At 38.7% G+C, this 16,751-nt stretch overlaps 1 protein-coding gene across 1 annotated transcript in view; it reads left to right on the forward strand.

Annotated features, from left to right (window-relative positions):
• USP34 (ubiquitin specific peptidase 34) overlaps window positions 1–16,751 on the forward strand; it is a 257,649-nt gene that overhangs the window by 68,169 nt on the left and 172,729 nt on the right. Inside the window, exons 9-15 of the mRNA XM_029911897.1 lie at window positions 9,073–9,154; window positions 9,247–9,339; window positions 13,258–13,383; window positions 13,802–13,931; window positions 14,620–14,655; window positions 15,063–15,193; window positions 15,557–16,176. Of these exons, the coding sequence (XP_029767757.1) occupies window positions 9,073–9,154; window positions 9,247–9,339; window positions 13,258–13,383; window positions 13,802–13,931; window positions 14,620–14,655; window positions 15,063–15,193; window positions 15,557–16,176 (1,218 nt within the window). The remainder of the gene's footprint in view (window positions 1–9,072; window positions 9,155–9,246; window positions 9,340–13,257; window positions 13,384–13,801; window positions 13,932–14,619; window positions 14,656–15,062; window positions 15,194–15,556; window positions 16,177–16,751) is intronic.

Below are 16,751 nucleotides of genomic sequence, written 5' to 3' on the forward strand. Positions count from 1 at the left end.
CTGGTTTTGTCAGACTGCCCTTTCAAATGGAAAATAGAGTTCTTCACCTGGTTGCATAGACTGTGGGTCTTTAACACCAGAAGGTTTTGAGAGTTCAGTGGTTGTGAGATGGGTCTTGTTGGTTGTAACTAGAATTCTTTGAGGGGGTCAACAAACATGTGGACAAGGGTGATTTTCAGAAAGACTTTGAAAAGGACTCTTACCAAAGGCTCTTAAGCAAAATAAGTTGTCATGGGATAAGAGGGAAAGTCCTCTCATGGATCAGCAACTGGTTAAACGATAGGGTAAACAAAGGGTAGGAATAAATGGACAGTTTTTTCAGAATGGAGAGAGGTAAATAGTGATGTCCCCCTAGGGATCTGTACTGGGACCAGTGCTATTCAGCATATTCATAAATGATCTGGAAAAAGGGGTAAACAGTGAGGTGGCAAAATTTGCTGATGATACAAAACTGCTCAAGATAGTTAAGTCCCAAGCAGACTGCAAAGAGTTACAAAGGGATCTCAGAAAGCTTAGTGATTGGGCAACAAAATGGCAGATGAAATTCAATGTTGATAAATGCAAAGTAATGGTCGTCTCATCTCAAAAAAGATATATTGGAATTGGAAAAGATTCAGACAAGGGCAACAGAAATGATTAGGGGCCTGGAACAGCTTCCATATGTGAGGAGAGATTAATAAGACTGGGACTTCTCAGCTTGGAAAAGAGAAGACTAAGGGGGATATGATAGAGGTCTATAAAATCATGACTGTTGTGGAAAAAGTAAAAAGGAAATGTTATTTACTCCCTCTCAGGGCTGGGGGAGGGGCGCCTCTCCCCATCTGCGTTGCCCTTGATAGCATGCTGTGCGGCCGCGCAGTTTGGAACTTAGCTTCTGATCCTAGATCATATACCTAGAGATAATAGTCTCTTGATTGTCTCTTCCTATAGTTACATTGACGTTAGTGGCTATTTCAGCTTTTCAGCATCTTATTCAAGGAACTGTCTCATCTATGACAGCATGTGAAATCCAAGCTTTCCTACTAGGCTTTCCTGTTGTACTTTTCACAAACAACGTGTAGTGAATGATACATTTCTGAGTTTCATCTGAACATTCTTTTCCCCCCAAGTCTCATAGAATGCCTGTGGAAGCTAGACTGTATAAATTAGATGTCAGAAGAGCTTTGATTTATTACTTGGACAAAATCAAGCTCTTTTGAAATTTATCTGATTTATTTGTGTTCTTCTGGGAGAAGTCAAAAGGGAGAGCAGTTTCTGTTCTGTTCAAAATGGATAAAACTCTCTGATCCAAACATGTTGTGAGTAGAGTTCCATGACAATTAAGGAGTTAGCCGCTTTCACAGTAGCCATAGTATTTAATCAAGACTTTTTAAAATGCCTCCAGTTGGTGAAAGTCAAGCTCTTTGTGTTTAAGTCTTTGCTGTTCATCTGCCATCCCAAATGCTAAATCCTAAAAACACTGCTGATATGCCATATTCTTCCCAAATTCTGTTGTTGTAAACATGTCATTTGTAGAATACCATAGTTTGTACAGTTATTTGTGTATTATAGGGAGATAATTCTCCAGAATGTTTACCAAAAGGGGTAATGTCATACTTTTGACATATTAGCATGAAATGGTGAAAGCTGAAGAAATATTTTTTTAAGATGTTACATGTGAATTTGTACTGGAAATTGAGCTATTACTTATTTTATTAATCTTGTCTGAACTGTAATGATATAACATAATCATAGAATGCCTCTAGATTTGTAAAGCATTCTAGAAGAAATAAAATACCAATTACTGGTACATACCTCCTTGCAGTTTAGCTAAAAATTAGATTAAAAATAAACCCTTTTCAATCTAACTTTGAAAATAGATTGAGAGTCAGAGTAGAGAAATAGTCTGGAAGAGAGTTCTAGAATTAAGAGGTATTTTAGTGATAATCATAATACTTTAACATTTATATAGTGCTTTAAATTTTCAAGATATTTTACAAATATTAGCGACATGCAACATCCTAAGGAGAGAAGTGGTAAATGTCGTCCAGTTATCTGAAGTTTATTGGTGTCCCCCAAGAACTTTATATAATCAGAATTGCACTGTCAGATTTCAACAGCTAGAAACAACAGAGAACTGTAGAAGAAAATATGTATATCAGAAATACAGTATTACAATTTTGCATTAACTTTTATTTGTGCTCAATGGAATGATCTCATGTTTAAAGTTTCTGATTAATAAAAGTTGTCTGGTAACAGTATTTTGAAACATGGTAATAAGTATAATGAATAAAGTGAATTTGTTCAGTTTATGTTAAGGACTATCATTGCAACATTTTTTTCTACATTAAGTTCAAGATAGTGGTCATTTGAAACTGGGAAAGAATGATAGGATGTCTTCTAGTTGAATATCAGACAATCATTTTGGAGAGAATGAGAATTAAATTTGTATAATTTCCAGACAAAAGTGAAATTTTGAACCCTTTCTCTAGAAAAAAATTCCTGCAGATAATGAATAAATAGTGAGAAGCAGTGGACTGATGTGAAGCCTGGGGAACTCCTATACCATGATAGAAGGCAGAATGAGTCAATTGCAAACTTACTCCTTGTACTTACAAAATAAATAAATATACACACAAAAGAAACCCAGAATAGAAAATGGAAAGGACAGTTGTCATGATAATTAGGCACTTACTTCAGACCTTTCACTGTGTTTTCATTTATTATATATGTATAGGCTATTCTATGGTGCTCATCTGATGATGAGCACCATAGAATCTGCTGACACCAACATGGACTCGCTCCCCCTGGACACCGCGGCGAACAAGAGCAGAATCTGGTCCTTTGCATGTCGGAGACCAAAGATGGTAGAGGGACTGGACACGCCCACATGATATAGGCCACGCCCATCCCATACAATTGTGGGATCGGTAAAAAACCAAATGATTTTACAGTCCCTGTAGGAAGGCCCTGAGTGCGCCGGTCTCAGAGGCTGGAGAAGAGGCCAAAGGGTTGTTCAGAAGGGGGAGGGGGACCAGGCTGTCAAGAACCCGGGACAGCCCTGGATCTCGGTCTTTCCTCACTCAGTCTGCTCCCCTTCCCCCACACCACGGCCTGTTTCTTGCCTCTGATCTCACTCTGTGCCAGGAGATCACTTGCCCTCTCCGCAGCCAGCGGCATGGGAAGGGGATCAGTGCCATCATCATTTAAGGAGAGTTTGTTTACACTAGGACTGTAGCAAATGGAGAGAAGTTCAGTTTATGTGCTACAGACAATGACTTTTCTCTTGTACTTATCAGTGTAACCCCACTCAGATTAGTGGAATTAAATCATGATGGAGTTATATCTAAATCAGGGTTTACATTTACATTTTAATAAATTGTGTTAGTTTAATGTGGAAACAAAGATTACATTTATTAATTTACATTTATGTGAGTGTGTCCTTTAACCTTGTTTAATAGAGTGGACCACAGTTTTGCTAACTGGATACTTACTAATCAACAACACCTGAAAGATCATGTGGCAGTAGGGATAGCAACTACCTCAAATGAGTAAAGAAAAAAATAAAATACCTGGAAAAAGATATTTTCTTAAACTGTAGTTAAAGTAGACTATTAACACCATATAAAATAATTTTAGCTGTAGAGTTAACATAATAAATTACAAAATATAGACCATCCATTTTGGTGTGGATGGTTTTACCTTTTTGTGTCAGTGAAATATTCGGAAGGGCCTATCAGCTGATTATATAGCTGGTGAAAGCACAGGATTAGTGTACAAACTATGGCTCATGCCTGTAATTGTGAGGACTCCCTCCTCTGTAATCCAAGAAAACGAGGATTTCTGTAAATTCTAAGAGAAGAATGATTGTCTGGCTAAGCTAGAAGGAGGACAGGAGATGTGGTTTAATTAGGCCACAACTTTAGTTGTGAACCCAGGAGATAAAAGTATTCAGTGCAGATATTTCCACAATCATTTCAATATATACCCAGGACATTTCCATCAGCCCTTACCCATCCTGGTTCCCAGCCAAGCCACTGCCGGGACCTCACCATCACTCAAATGAGGGTTAATGCGGACTATAAAGGAAGGGGGGGATTGGCCCCCTACCATACCAGTCATAGGAGCCCTGAACCCCCTCCCAGGACCCCCTGCCCCTAACCGCCCCTGGAACCCCACCCCTACCCAGTCCCCCTGCTCTCAGTCCTTTGACTGCTCTGACCCCTATCCACACCCCCACCCCTTGACAGGCCCCCTGGGATCCCACGCCTATCCAACCCCCCCATCCCCGACCCCTATCCACATCCCTGCCCCCTGACAGGATCCCAGAACCTCTGCCCCATCCAACTGCCCCCTGCTCCCTGTTCCCTGACTGCCCCCAGGGATGCCCCGCCCCTTTCCAACCCTCCGGCCCCCTTACCATGCTGCTCAGAACAGCATGTCTGGCAGCCGCCCGGCCGGAGCCAGACACGCTGCTGCTCTGCTCGGCAGGAGCACGCAACTCCGCCGCCCAGAGCACTGCCCGTGCGGCAGCATGGCTACTGGGGTGGGGGGACAGCAGGGGAGGGGTTAGGGGAGAGCCGCCCTGGCCAGGAGCTCAAGGGCCGAGCAGGACAGTCCTGCGGGCCGTAGTTTGCCCACCTCTGGTCTAGCACCTCATAGACATTCAGTCAATAGGGCTAGTGTCTTAATCAGAAAAAGTTCAAGCAGTCTGTTCTTTTGTCTTAACTGCATCTAGTAAGTCCAGCAATGTTTGTCTAGTACTGATTCTAAAGTATGGTGGATTGATTTAAATTAAAGCAATTTAAATTACTGATTGTAATCATTATTTAAAACACCAAGCAGGAAACCTTGATTTAAATAATCAATTTTAACCTTGTTTTGCATTTGTACTTTTTAGTTATTTTCCTAAAGAGAAGTTGATTCTCATTGGTTGGTAATCATTAAAATATGTTAATTTGCAATGAAATATAGCCTTTAAACGAAATATGATGCCTCTTTTTGCTAACTGGGATTCATTATGTGGATACTCATTTATTTAAGCAGTTATATAGCTTAACATACATTTATTCAGATTGTTAATATTTACATTTTTTATGTTAGAAAAAGGTGAATGATGTATTTCTTACTTATTAGATTAATTTTTCACTTGTGATTTATTTCAAGCTTTATTTGGATGGAAAATTAAATTAAAAATGCACAGAATAAGTATTTTAAATGTTGTTAGTTAAATAAAACTACCTTAAATGTTCTGAATACATAAGAAAAAAATTGCCAAAGCATATTTTGCATTTAAAACTAGCTGATGATATATTAAACAAAGTGTTATCTGTACTTGAACTGATTGTTTCTGGTCATCGTTGTCCTTCAAGTTTTTAAACTAATAGATCTCATCCTCTCACATTAAGCTTTTATTCATATATTGGAGGAGGAAAACAAGCTTTCATGCTTTTTCAACTCCCAGTTAGTTTCTTAACTTTGAATGAATTAGGCATTGAACTGAACTAGTTGAATAAACTGAAATGAAGAAAATATTTTTTCTGAACCTTCAGAAGAGGCTATTGCTGTGAAAAGCTGGTTTAGCGCCACAGCAAACTCTGGTTCCTCGTACTGGACCAGAATGAGTGACTAAGTGGCCAGTGGTTCAGTGTTCGACTTTCATTAAAATTTCAGCAGCAAACATACACTGCTTAATATTATTTGTATTTAATGTAATAAATTTATAAATAAATTATAGTACGTTTATGCCTTAACATAGGTTGTTATAATTTCAAATTTAATTTTAAATAAGCTTATTTTAAAAAAAACCCATGTATTTAATTTAAAAAATGCTATTTAAATAAAATAACCCATTTTTTTTATTTGGAAAAAAAAGATAAATTTTTATCCAACCTGTTCTAAGGAGGATAAATGTTTAAAAATTGAGATTCTGATCAGCAATTTAGCATTAATGGGACCTGATGACTTCTTTTGTGACTATTTATTTAAGACATACCTTAATGTTGAATTCCATCAAAGATTTCTTGGTACAGCTCTTTATTAGTACTCATGTACTCTTTAGGCTTTTATCAGTTCCCAGAATTTACTGAAAGTTACTTTATTTATTTAGTGTCCCAGTGACATATCTATATTTGCCCCTACTTTGAAGACTGGCTAGTAGGTGCTCCTTTGAGATGACATCTTGCTACAGAGGCTGGGCTGAGAGGAAAATTAATTACTTGATAGCTTCACAACAATTAATACGTATGAGCACTCTTCATGATCTAGAACAGAGATCTCTTGCAGCTCACATCAAGTCCCACCACCTGTTTCTCAAGGAGTAAAATCATACAGCCAATGGAAGTTATTTCATTGATAATAGAGTTGATGGCTTTGGTCAAATCCTGAGCTGTGTGAACAATGAAACTATGGTCATTTACATGAGCACCTGCGGGTATGTGGATAGGAGTGTGGTCAGGAGGCTTTGAAAGTACTGCTGTTGTTTGAAATTGATCAGACTGCGGTGTTACTTGGGTACATGTATTTACAACATAGATGATTGTAATGACCTCTTCTGGCCTTAAAATCTGTGACTGTATAATGCTCATCTGAAGAGGTTTTGCCTCAGATTCAGTGAGAACGGAGCTTGAACAGTGGATGTTTTTTCCTTCGGTGGATGGGGACTGTCATTTGTGCCTTACTGTCCTCCCTGGACTCCAAGTTTTTTTTGAAAAGCAAATCTGGAGGAAGCAGAACTGATCTTGGTTGCATGAAACTGCCCCAGCCAATCTTGATATTTAAAACTGTTTAGTTTCTCATCCCTCTCCTAGCAGTTTCAGATATCTTGTCACATTGATCCTCCACAGTGCCTGAGGGCCTTGTTTTATGGAAAGAGTACTATCTGATTAGGGTTGCCAACTTTCTTCTCGCACAAAACTGAACGCCATTACCCTCCCCCCGCCCCACCCCTCCTTTGAGGCCCTGCCCCCTGCTCATTCCATCCCCCCTCCCTCTGTCACTTGCTCTCCCCACCGTCATGCAGTTGCTCATTTTCACCAGGCTGGGTCAGGGGGCTGGGGTGTGGGATGGGGTGAGGGCTCCGGCAGGGGGTGTGGGCTCCATGGTAGGGCCAGAAATGAGGAGTTCAGAGTGCAGGAGGGGGCTCCAGGCTGAAGCAGTGGGTTGGGATGTGAGAGGGGTTGAGGGCTCTGGAGTGGGGTCAGGGATGAGGTGCTTGGGGTGGAGGAGGGGGCTCTGGACTGGGGCTGAGGGTTTTGGAGTGTGGGAGGGGGTTCTGGGATGGGGCAGTGGGTTGAGGTACGGGGGTGTGTGAGGGCTCTGGCTTTGGGGTGGGGCTGGGGATGAGGGGATCGGGGTGTTCCGGGCTGGGGCTGAGTGGTTTGGAGGGCAGGAGGGGGCTCTGGGCTGGGGTAGGGTGTTGGGGTGTGGGGGGTTGTGAGAGCTCTGGCTGGGGGTGTGTGGTTTGGGGTGGGGCTGGGGATGAGGGGTTTGGGGTGCAGGAGGGTGCTCCTGGCTGGGATCAAGGGGTTCGGAGGGCGGGAGGGGGATCGGGGCTGAGGCAGGGCATTGGGGACCAGAAGGGGGTCAGGGGTGTAGGCTCTGGGCGGTGCTTACTTCAAGCAGCTTCCAGAGGCAGCTGCATGTCCCCCCCCCCCCGGCTCCTATACAGAGGCGCAGCCAGGAGGCTCTGCTCTGTCCTGTCCGCAAGCGCCATATTGGCCACGGTTCCTGGCCAGTGGGAGCTGCAGGGGTGGTGCTTGGGGCTGGGGCAGTGTGGGGAGCCCCCTGGCTGCCACTGCGCGTAGGAGCTGGAGGGGGGGGACAGTGCCCACTGCTTCCCGGGAGCTGCGCGGAGGCTAGCAGGGAGTCTGCCAGTCCCGCCATGCCGCCAACCGGACAGGCAATGTCCTGGTCACCAGTGCTTACCGGAGCCTCCAGGATCCCTTTTTGACCAGGTGTTCTGGTTGAAAACCAGACACCTGGTCACTCTTTAGCTGATAGCTGAGGGGGTAGTCAGTAGATTATGACATCTTGTAATCAGTTACTTCTCATATATTACTCTAGGTAATGGGACATTGTGTTCTCCAAAGGGTATAAGGCTGGTGCATGTTTTTTTCCCTAGGTCCTGGAATTACTACATGAAAGGAAAGAGAAGGGCAGGCATTGAGCACTCATTACAAATAGGTTTTGGTGGTGAAGGTCTGTTGAGGCTTATCATTAGTGACTGGGTTTTTCAGAATAGTTAGGGAATTGACAACCAGCGCTAGGAAATTAAGCTTTACTTGCAGGCTCAGCTCCATGCTGTGCAGACTCTGCCTCCCTCCTTTTTGAGCCTGTGGACTCTTGTTTCCTTACTCTGGGTGATCATCAGGACTGGAGATGTTGAGGCTATAGTAGTGGCCATGAGTGCCTTTCACCCAGATTCCTGTAGCCCACCCCTGTGCACAACCCTTTTACCTGGGTTGTGTGCAGGGAACAGGATTTTACCCCAACAGCACATCATCTACAGTCTGTGCTCTGAACACCAAAATTGTCACACATTGATCCTGATGCCAAAATCTTGGCAAACAAATTGGTCCATCTGCTTGTGTGGGAGGAACAAGGATATATGTGTTAGTTTCCAGACTGGCGGGAACTCAGTTTTTAGTTAGGAAAATTCAATCCCCTTATCTCGTTCTATTTGACAGTTTATTTTTTTGATTGGCTGTTGGCAGAGATCCATTCTGTTATGGATGAAACTAAAATGTGATTTTGAAAGTGTCTAAATACTGTGCATGTGTAATTAACTAGGTGCATCGTCATGTAAATAACACAGACTTTAAAAACTGTGTGAATTGCTATTTCAGCAAGTTTTGATGAGAAGGGAAAGTTTAAAAATTGCTCCCCTAGAAAAGTAATTTATATAACTCCTACTTTTGAAAATACTTGTCAATACCAGCTGAACACATTTCAGATTCAAAAATAGTTTTCTTATAATAGTGAATATACAAATAAAATTGAGTAAAAGAACACTGTATTAGGGAAATGATTTAATATGCAATATAGACAAATAAAGAATTTATATACATATCAATACTCTTTTTTCATATGTAGGTCCATTGCAAAAGAGCTTGCAGACTGGCTTATCAGCAACAATGTGGTTGAGCATATTTTTGGACCAAATTTACATATTGAGGTTTGTGTAAAATAATCTGATTTTTGCTGTATTTATGGAGGAGTAATTCTTTGTTCTGTTAAATCTATTCTAAATATGTTCTCTCTTTGCAGATCATCAAACAGTGCCAAGTGATTCTCAATTTTCTTGCAGCTGAAGGGCGACTTAGTACTCAGCACATAGACTGCATTTGGGCAGCAGCGCAGGTATACAAAATATTTATATTTGTGAGAAGGAAATAAAATAGCCAGTTGAATTCCATTTGGTCTTAGATTCACAAAGCAATGTTTCTTACTCTTTCCTGTTTGTCATTTACCATACTAGTGCAGGATATGCCATACAGTCATCTCCACAACTTGAGTAAGATATGCAGATTTTCCAATACTGCATCTACACTAGCAAATTTTGCACCTCTGATTTGCTACAGGCACAGCTCCACCAGTGATAGCAATGATGGAAGCTATAGGGTGCGGCTCATGCATTTTTACTACTGTGTTGTCTAGTGAAACTGTCTGAGTCCGTTGTGCACAATAATTTACCACTGATAGCGCTACTCTGGAAAACTGTGGCTGTGATATTTATTACTGTAAAGCAACCCTAAAATTTGAAGTTGTAGAAAACTGTGAGATGTGGTATTGAATTTTCTCTTGGCTATATTGAGAACAAACTATTTGTCAAGGTTTTTGTTCAGAAAGATAGACCATATTTGCTGTCTTGTTTGAATTATTATGATGTTTTCAGTAATTCAGTAATTGTTTTCAATCATTTTTTTTTGTTTGAGATTTGAGTGATGCAGACATTTGTGTATTCTGATACGAACACACACACACAATGTGCAAGGAAAAAAACCTCAGTGAAGTGCAGAGAAATGAATAAAGATTGAGATATATTTGATTACAAGCAAAAAAAGTATGACTTGGGAGTGCTTTTAAATTTATTATAATTTTGGACTATAATAAATTTTTTCTGTTTTCAAGAATATTTTTCATTTGTTTTATTCTGACACCAGAATAGATATATTAAAACCTATATGTGTATATTTTTATGCTTTATTAGTTTCCATAGAAATGGACACCGATGGCTTCTTGTGGTATTAGTTACTGTAAGTTGGTTTTGAATGAAAGCTGCAATTAGATTGTCTGAAGAAGGTTGCTAGTGCTTTCTTTATGAAACATTTCCCAAGGTCACTCCTCAAAATGTATTTTAAAATGCCATTTATTAAAATAGTGTTAATGAAAATTAAGGCCTACATTTGTTTAATTAATAACACATTTCTGCAGTTTGAAATATCAGTTTTTTTTTTCTTCATAGCTACTAATGGGTGTGGCTCTTTGGCAGACTGTGTTAATCAAATGTAGAGAGTCCATACCATCTCTCTGTGGTTATCTCCTGATTTCTTTCTCCCATTTTCCTTCCTTATACACCTGTTTTCCTTTTCTCGCTACACGGACTTTTGGGCAAGCACTCCAGTTCCATAGTACTATTGGAATCCTGGGTTTAGACATGAGTGTTGTTGCTGTTGTACTTGTCAAGGCTCTTTTATATTCATGCAGCTCCATGGAGGTAGCAAGGAAGATAAACTGCCATTTTTAACTTTAAAAAAATCTCTTAGCAGAGCAGCACTATTCCAAAGAGCTTAAAAGGGACAAGAAATGATGTTTTATCTTTATTACTGCTTCCCCATATAATAGTTAAATCAGTGCGAAAGGATAGTACCCATGGATAGTAGCAGAAACACATTGGCTTTAGAACTCTGGGAATTGTGCTACAGAACTCTGGGAATTGTGCTGCTTGTTCAAAAAGTAGAGATTGAAGGAAGACTAAGACGGAGAGGGAATGACCGAATCCTGGGACTGCAGAAAGGAGATCTAGGCTGAAAGCATCATTCGTATTTAATTAATGTACTAAGCCAAATAACTTCTCCACTTTCAAGAGTAACATTATCAATGCTGCAGCTTCACTGCCTAGATTAGAAGAGAGCTGAAAGATCTATTTAAAACTTAGCATTTTATTTTTGATATAATTTTTAAGTTATAGCCTACTTTCATTGTTGCTTTCACATACAGTAACTACATCAGTATCAGTAGGTCTCATCCATTGGCAGAAGTTTAAGCTGCAGCTGTTAATTAGCTCTTAAGTCTGCATTTCTTGCCTTTTGTGTGTTTAATTTCCCATGCATAACGTTGCATTAATGTATTTTTCATAGAATTGCATTGTGTGTATTCTGTTAAGTAGGGAAATAAAGATGAAAAAAGCCCTCTGAACTGCTGAAATAGGGATTGGAACTAGAAACTTTTTTCAAGTTTAAATTTGGTGTTTGTTATCAGTGCTCACTAAATATAAAAGAAACTTCCCTTAACAATAGTATATTCCAGATATGAGACTTAATTCTTTCTGCTTCTTGTTCAAAAAGTTTCAATTTTTGCTATAAGAACCTAGCAGGTCTAAACTGCTGCTCTGAAAAGAGTTTAGAACAGGGTTTCTCCACCTGTGGGTCGGGACCCAAAATTCGGTCACCAGAATGTTTCAAAGGATTGCGTGGCAGCTCCTGTCCCACAGGGATGTCTGGGCTCGCCTCCCTGCTCCAGCCACTGGGTGATAAAACCTCTTGGGGTTCCAGCACCACTCAGATTTGGCCCAGCCGTCATGATAATGAAAGTCCTGGTAGGCCAAATTTAAATGAGAGGTACTGCAACCCCATGAACGGATCACCTGTTAAAGATCTGTTTCATTATTAACTAAGGTTCTGATCTTGCAATCACATAAGAACATGCATAATTTTATACATATGAGTAGTTCCATTGGCGTCAGTGTGACTATTCATGTGAATAAAGTTATGTATATGATTAAGTGATTGCGGGATTGGGGCACAAAGTTGAAAAGGAGTGCATATCGATTTGATACTAGCTTTTGTCAAGGACAGATGGTTTTTTAACTATTCTTTCAATTCCAGTAATGTACATGTTAGAAATCTCATACAATAAAAGACGCAAATTAATTTCAGTTAGGTGCTGATGAGAAAAATGTCAATCTTATTCAATGTATCTGAAAATAGTGAAATTATGTCTCTTAAGGGAAAACTGGATCCTACTCTTATTTTGATACCTTTATTTATTTGACGGCTGTAATGATTTTTTTTTTAGAAAAGCAATAATTTTATAAAAATGGCATTAGAGAAGTTGAGAGCTAAAGCATCTCTTGTCCCTCCTTCTTCAGCCTCTAAATTGTGACATAAATCTCTTTTTCTTAAATTGTACATCTTGACTTTTACTCTCCTTAGATGAAATTCACCCTTGTGTAGATAATTTGCACCATTTTATTCCCACTTGACTCCTATGCAGACCAGTGACTGCCCCCCACTCATTTTTCTCTTTTAGGCTGATGGTAAAATGGAAGTCAGTTTTTTTTTTTAAATTATATATTTTTGAAGTACATACTTGCTAACCTAAATCCAGAGCCTATTTATACTATTGTGTATTTCATTTATTGAGTATTTGATCCATACAAAAATATATTAATCCTTCAAAGCAAAAGTGAAAGTTGGGAGCATATTCATGCAACACTTTGAAGTCAACTTTCCATTGTTTTGCCTTGAGCACTGACACTTTCTGGTGCAATAGGAGGTTCCATTGAAAAAGTCAGTCACTACTATTTCTGTAGTAATTAAAAACAGTTTTGATAAATTCTGTTTTATAGTTTGTCTTAATTTATAGTGCCTTCATTTGCATTCACCACTGTTAATATCAAATGTAAATACTCTTTTGTCCCTTAGGAATTTATATACAAAACTTAATTGATTTAATTTATAGTTACATCAAAAATGCAGAATAAGTTCTAAACAATTTTCTTTAATCTCCCCAAAACTCTTATAACCTTAAAACTAAGCAGGAGTTCAGTGATTTTGTATGTCATGTTACCAAAATTCACGTGCTTGGAAATGAGAAGCTAGGTTAAATAAAAACTGAAGGTTTGATACTACTCAGAATTGTTTTTGAATGATAAAGCTGCCTGAGAATTTTTATGTGAAGAAGCTTTTTAATGAAGACAATTTTATGAATGTTTGAATAACTCTTATAAAAACATTATTTTCCTCTCTCTTATGTCTTTTTGTTTGTATTTTGTAGCTGAAACATTGTAGTCGCTATATACATGATCTGTTTCCTTCATTAATCAAGAACTTGGACCCTGTCCCGCTTAGACATCTTCTTAATCTAGTCTCAACTCTTCATCCAAGTGCTCATACTGAACAGGTAAAAACAAAAAACCCCCTGAAGTACAATAGTACATGTTTTAACTTCTTCAATGTCATTTGTGACAAGAAAAAGAAAATATACATGATATTGGCTCATTGGACATGTAAAGTCTGTTTCTCTTCATAATTCTTATAATATGGGAATACGCAATAATGTACTGAATAGGATTTTTGTGCTGCATCTTAAATTAGCCTTTCTGGCTTTTAAATTTTGATATATATTTAGAAGTTGATAAAATTCCTTAAGTTTAATATTGGACATTTCTCCATTTTGTATAACAAAGCATTCACTTGTTTTCATGAGTTACTTACTTTCATGTTCCATTGTATTGGAGTGCAGAAGAAGCAACAAGTGTATCTTTTGCATTGAAAACCAATTGCTTTTTCATTGTACTATAATCTGGTTTTGTTTATAGACCTTATATTTGGCATCAATGCTTATAAAAGCACTGTGGAATAATGCACTAGCAGCTAAGGCCCAGTTATCAAAACAGAGTTCATTTGCATCTTTACTCAGTACTAATCTACCCATGGGAAATAAGAAAGGTGAGTATATATTTTGCAGTGTAATGTTTATGTATTGTTCCAAAGTAGATATTACAGTTTAGTCTTTGATTTTTAATCAATCAGTGCTAACTGGTAACTTTGAGCCATAAGCTCATGTAGAGTAGACACCATATGAAAGTAAAATTGTAAAATGTGGCTTGCTGTATCATTGAGGCACACTTTTCAAGTCAAGGATAAAAAAGAAGATTACAAAGAGATTACTCCTGTCCCCACCCATATCCTGTAAAGAGACATTGAAGTTTCATGAACATCTTTGAAAACCTTTCCATTCACAAACAATTCTGCTTATACATCCTACATTCTTTTCTTTTCTTTTCTTTTCTTTTCTTTTCTTTTCTTTTCTCAAAGATTTCCATGGAGCACCAGCTGACTGCTCCTATTCTGTTGAATGTTTACAGCTGTAGTGCATTCTTTTATTTTCTAAATCTTTACCTGATTTTTCACTTAATTTTCATTCCTTGACATTACATATACTGCTCCTCTTTTCTTAGGCTTCTTTGTGTAGGCACGCACGGACAGCCACTTTGGAAGGTGGTATGGACCTATTTTATTGTAGGTTTCCTTCCTTTGACATTGTTAATTATATACTATAAGCAACTGATATGCTGACCCAAAAAAAGCTCAGTCACTTAGAATGTTTCCCTCCTGTTTTTTCCTTTCCCTTCAGAGGAAGAAGAGCTCAGAAGGGCAGCCCCATCACCTTGTAAGTTGAGTACTAGAAATACTCTGCAACCTCAGTTATAATCTTTTTATAGCATGAATGCCATGTAGAGCAATAGGCTTTGTATAGCAGAGATGAGTTTGTGCAGTTTTTTAAGTATATTTTAATGAGAAGTCAGCAGAAAATTCCTTTTTGTAATAGAAGCTGACAAATTGATATCTTTGTCACATTATAAAAGTAACATTGGAATTCGTGATTTGCAGCAAAGTGGTGACTACCTTTCAAAAATATTGTATTTAAATGAGTCCAGCTTACATTTTGAGTTACATCCCCCGTTGTTGTCAGGAATATGGTGTTGAGATCAAGGAGACTAGGTAGATATGTATAATACTGTTAACGTATAGGTTAGTGAAAATAACATTATAACTGGGAACATGCTTTTAAAATAGGGTCACCTGCAGCTAGTCCTCAAAGTAGTGACAACAGTGACACGCATCAGAGTGGAGGCAGTGATATTGAAATGGAGGAGCAGATAATCAACAGAAACAAACACGTGCAACAACGACTTTCAGATACAGAGGTACAACTACAGATGTTCTGTATTTGTATCATCTCTTACTTAGCAAATGACTGCATGAACTTGGGAATGAACTTTGGTGCCACACTATATATGTGTGTAAAGTATGTGACCTATTATGAATAGGGTAATTTGATTTTTTTAATGTTTTGTGTACCTAAATCTTGGTCAAAACAAACCTTGTAGCACTGTGTCACAGCGAAAGAACTCCTGAGGAATGGATGAAAAACAGTGATTCAGTATATATCCTTACAATTAAAGAATTTTGGAATTTGTCTAATAAATATTTTATTAATGTTGATTTATATATATATTTATTAGTTTTACAATTTATTTTTGATGTAATCAATTTTTGTAACATTATAGGAGTCCATGCAAGGAAGTTCTGATGAGACAGCAAACAGTGGTGAGGATGGCAGCAGTGGTCCTGGTAGCAGCAGTGGCCACAGTGATGGATCCAGTAATGAGGCCAATTCCAGTCATGCAAGCCAGTCTGCAGGAAGTCCAGGGAGTGAGGTGCAATCAGAAGATATTGCAGATATTGAAGCTCTCAAAGAAGAAGATGAGGAAGAGGAGGAAGATAGGGGTCATAATCCTCAGAAAAACAGTAGGAGCACAGAGCTACTAAGCAGGAAGATAGAATCACAAGCAGGCATTTGTTTAGGAGATTCACAAGGGGCAGCAGATAGGAGTGGTGGAAGCAATGGGTCAGGGAAGGACCATGTTTTTAACACTGAGTCTGTGCCTCCAGTGGATAGTCGAATTAGAATGCTAGATGCCTGTTCACACACTGAAGATGCAGAACATGATATGACAGGGGAAATGAATCCTGCTCACATATCACAAGGGTCTCAGGATTCTTGTATAACACATACAGGGGACTTCCTTGGGGAAACCATTGGAAATGAATTATTTAACTGTCGGCAGTTTATTGGGCCACAGCATCACCACCACCACCACCACCACCACCATCACCATCATGATGGGTAGGTTGGTTATGCTTCTTTTAATTTCCTTTACAATAGCAATAAAAGTGATAGCTAAATGTACAGTTCAGACATGTTTTTATAGATGTGCCATGTTCCTGGATCATTCAGATAATTACTTTTTTAATACCCTACACGTAGTTGCACAACAATCTATTTTATTGTCTAATTAAAGTTGCTTGCAAATTTTTTATACTGGATGAAGAGATGTGCTAGAAGAAAACACTAAGATTCTTCTGTTGGCAAATTTACATTGTTCAGCTAGTAACAACAACATGGTGACTTTATCTTTCATTAATGAAGCTGAAGATTTCCTTTTTAGTTGTCTTTCTAATTTCCATAGTGATAAACTATGTTGCCAGGTCGTTCATATCTGTGTTTATCTGTATACACACACAAGTATCTCTTCATGTAGATAAGTTTAACCGACTCGTGTGCTGTGTTGAATTGCTTCATTACGTATAAATTAGGGCTGTCAATTAATTGCAGTTAACTCATGCGATTAACTCGAAAAAATTAATTGTGATTAAAAAATTTAATTGCGATTAATTGCACTTATAATAATAGAATACCAA

This window comes from Terrapene carolina, unplaced genomic scaffold (genome assembly GCF_002925995.2).
Source record: "Terrapene carolina triunguis isolate 2854851 unplaced genomic scaffold, T_m_triunguis-2.0 Scaffold132, whole genome shotgun sequence".
In the NCBI taxonomy this organism is placed as follows: domain Eukaryota; kingdom Metazoa; phylum Chordata; order Testudines; family Emydidae; genus Terrapene; species Terrapene triunguis.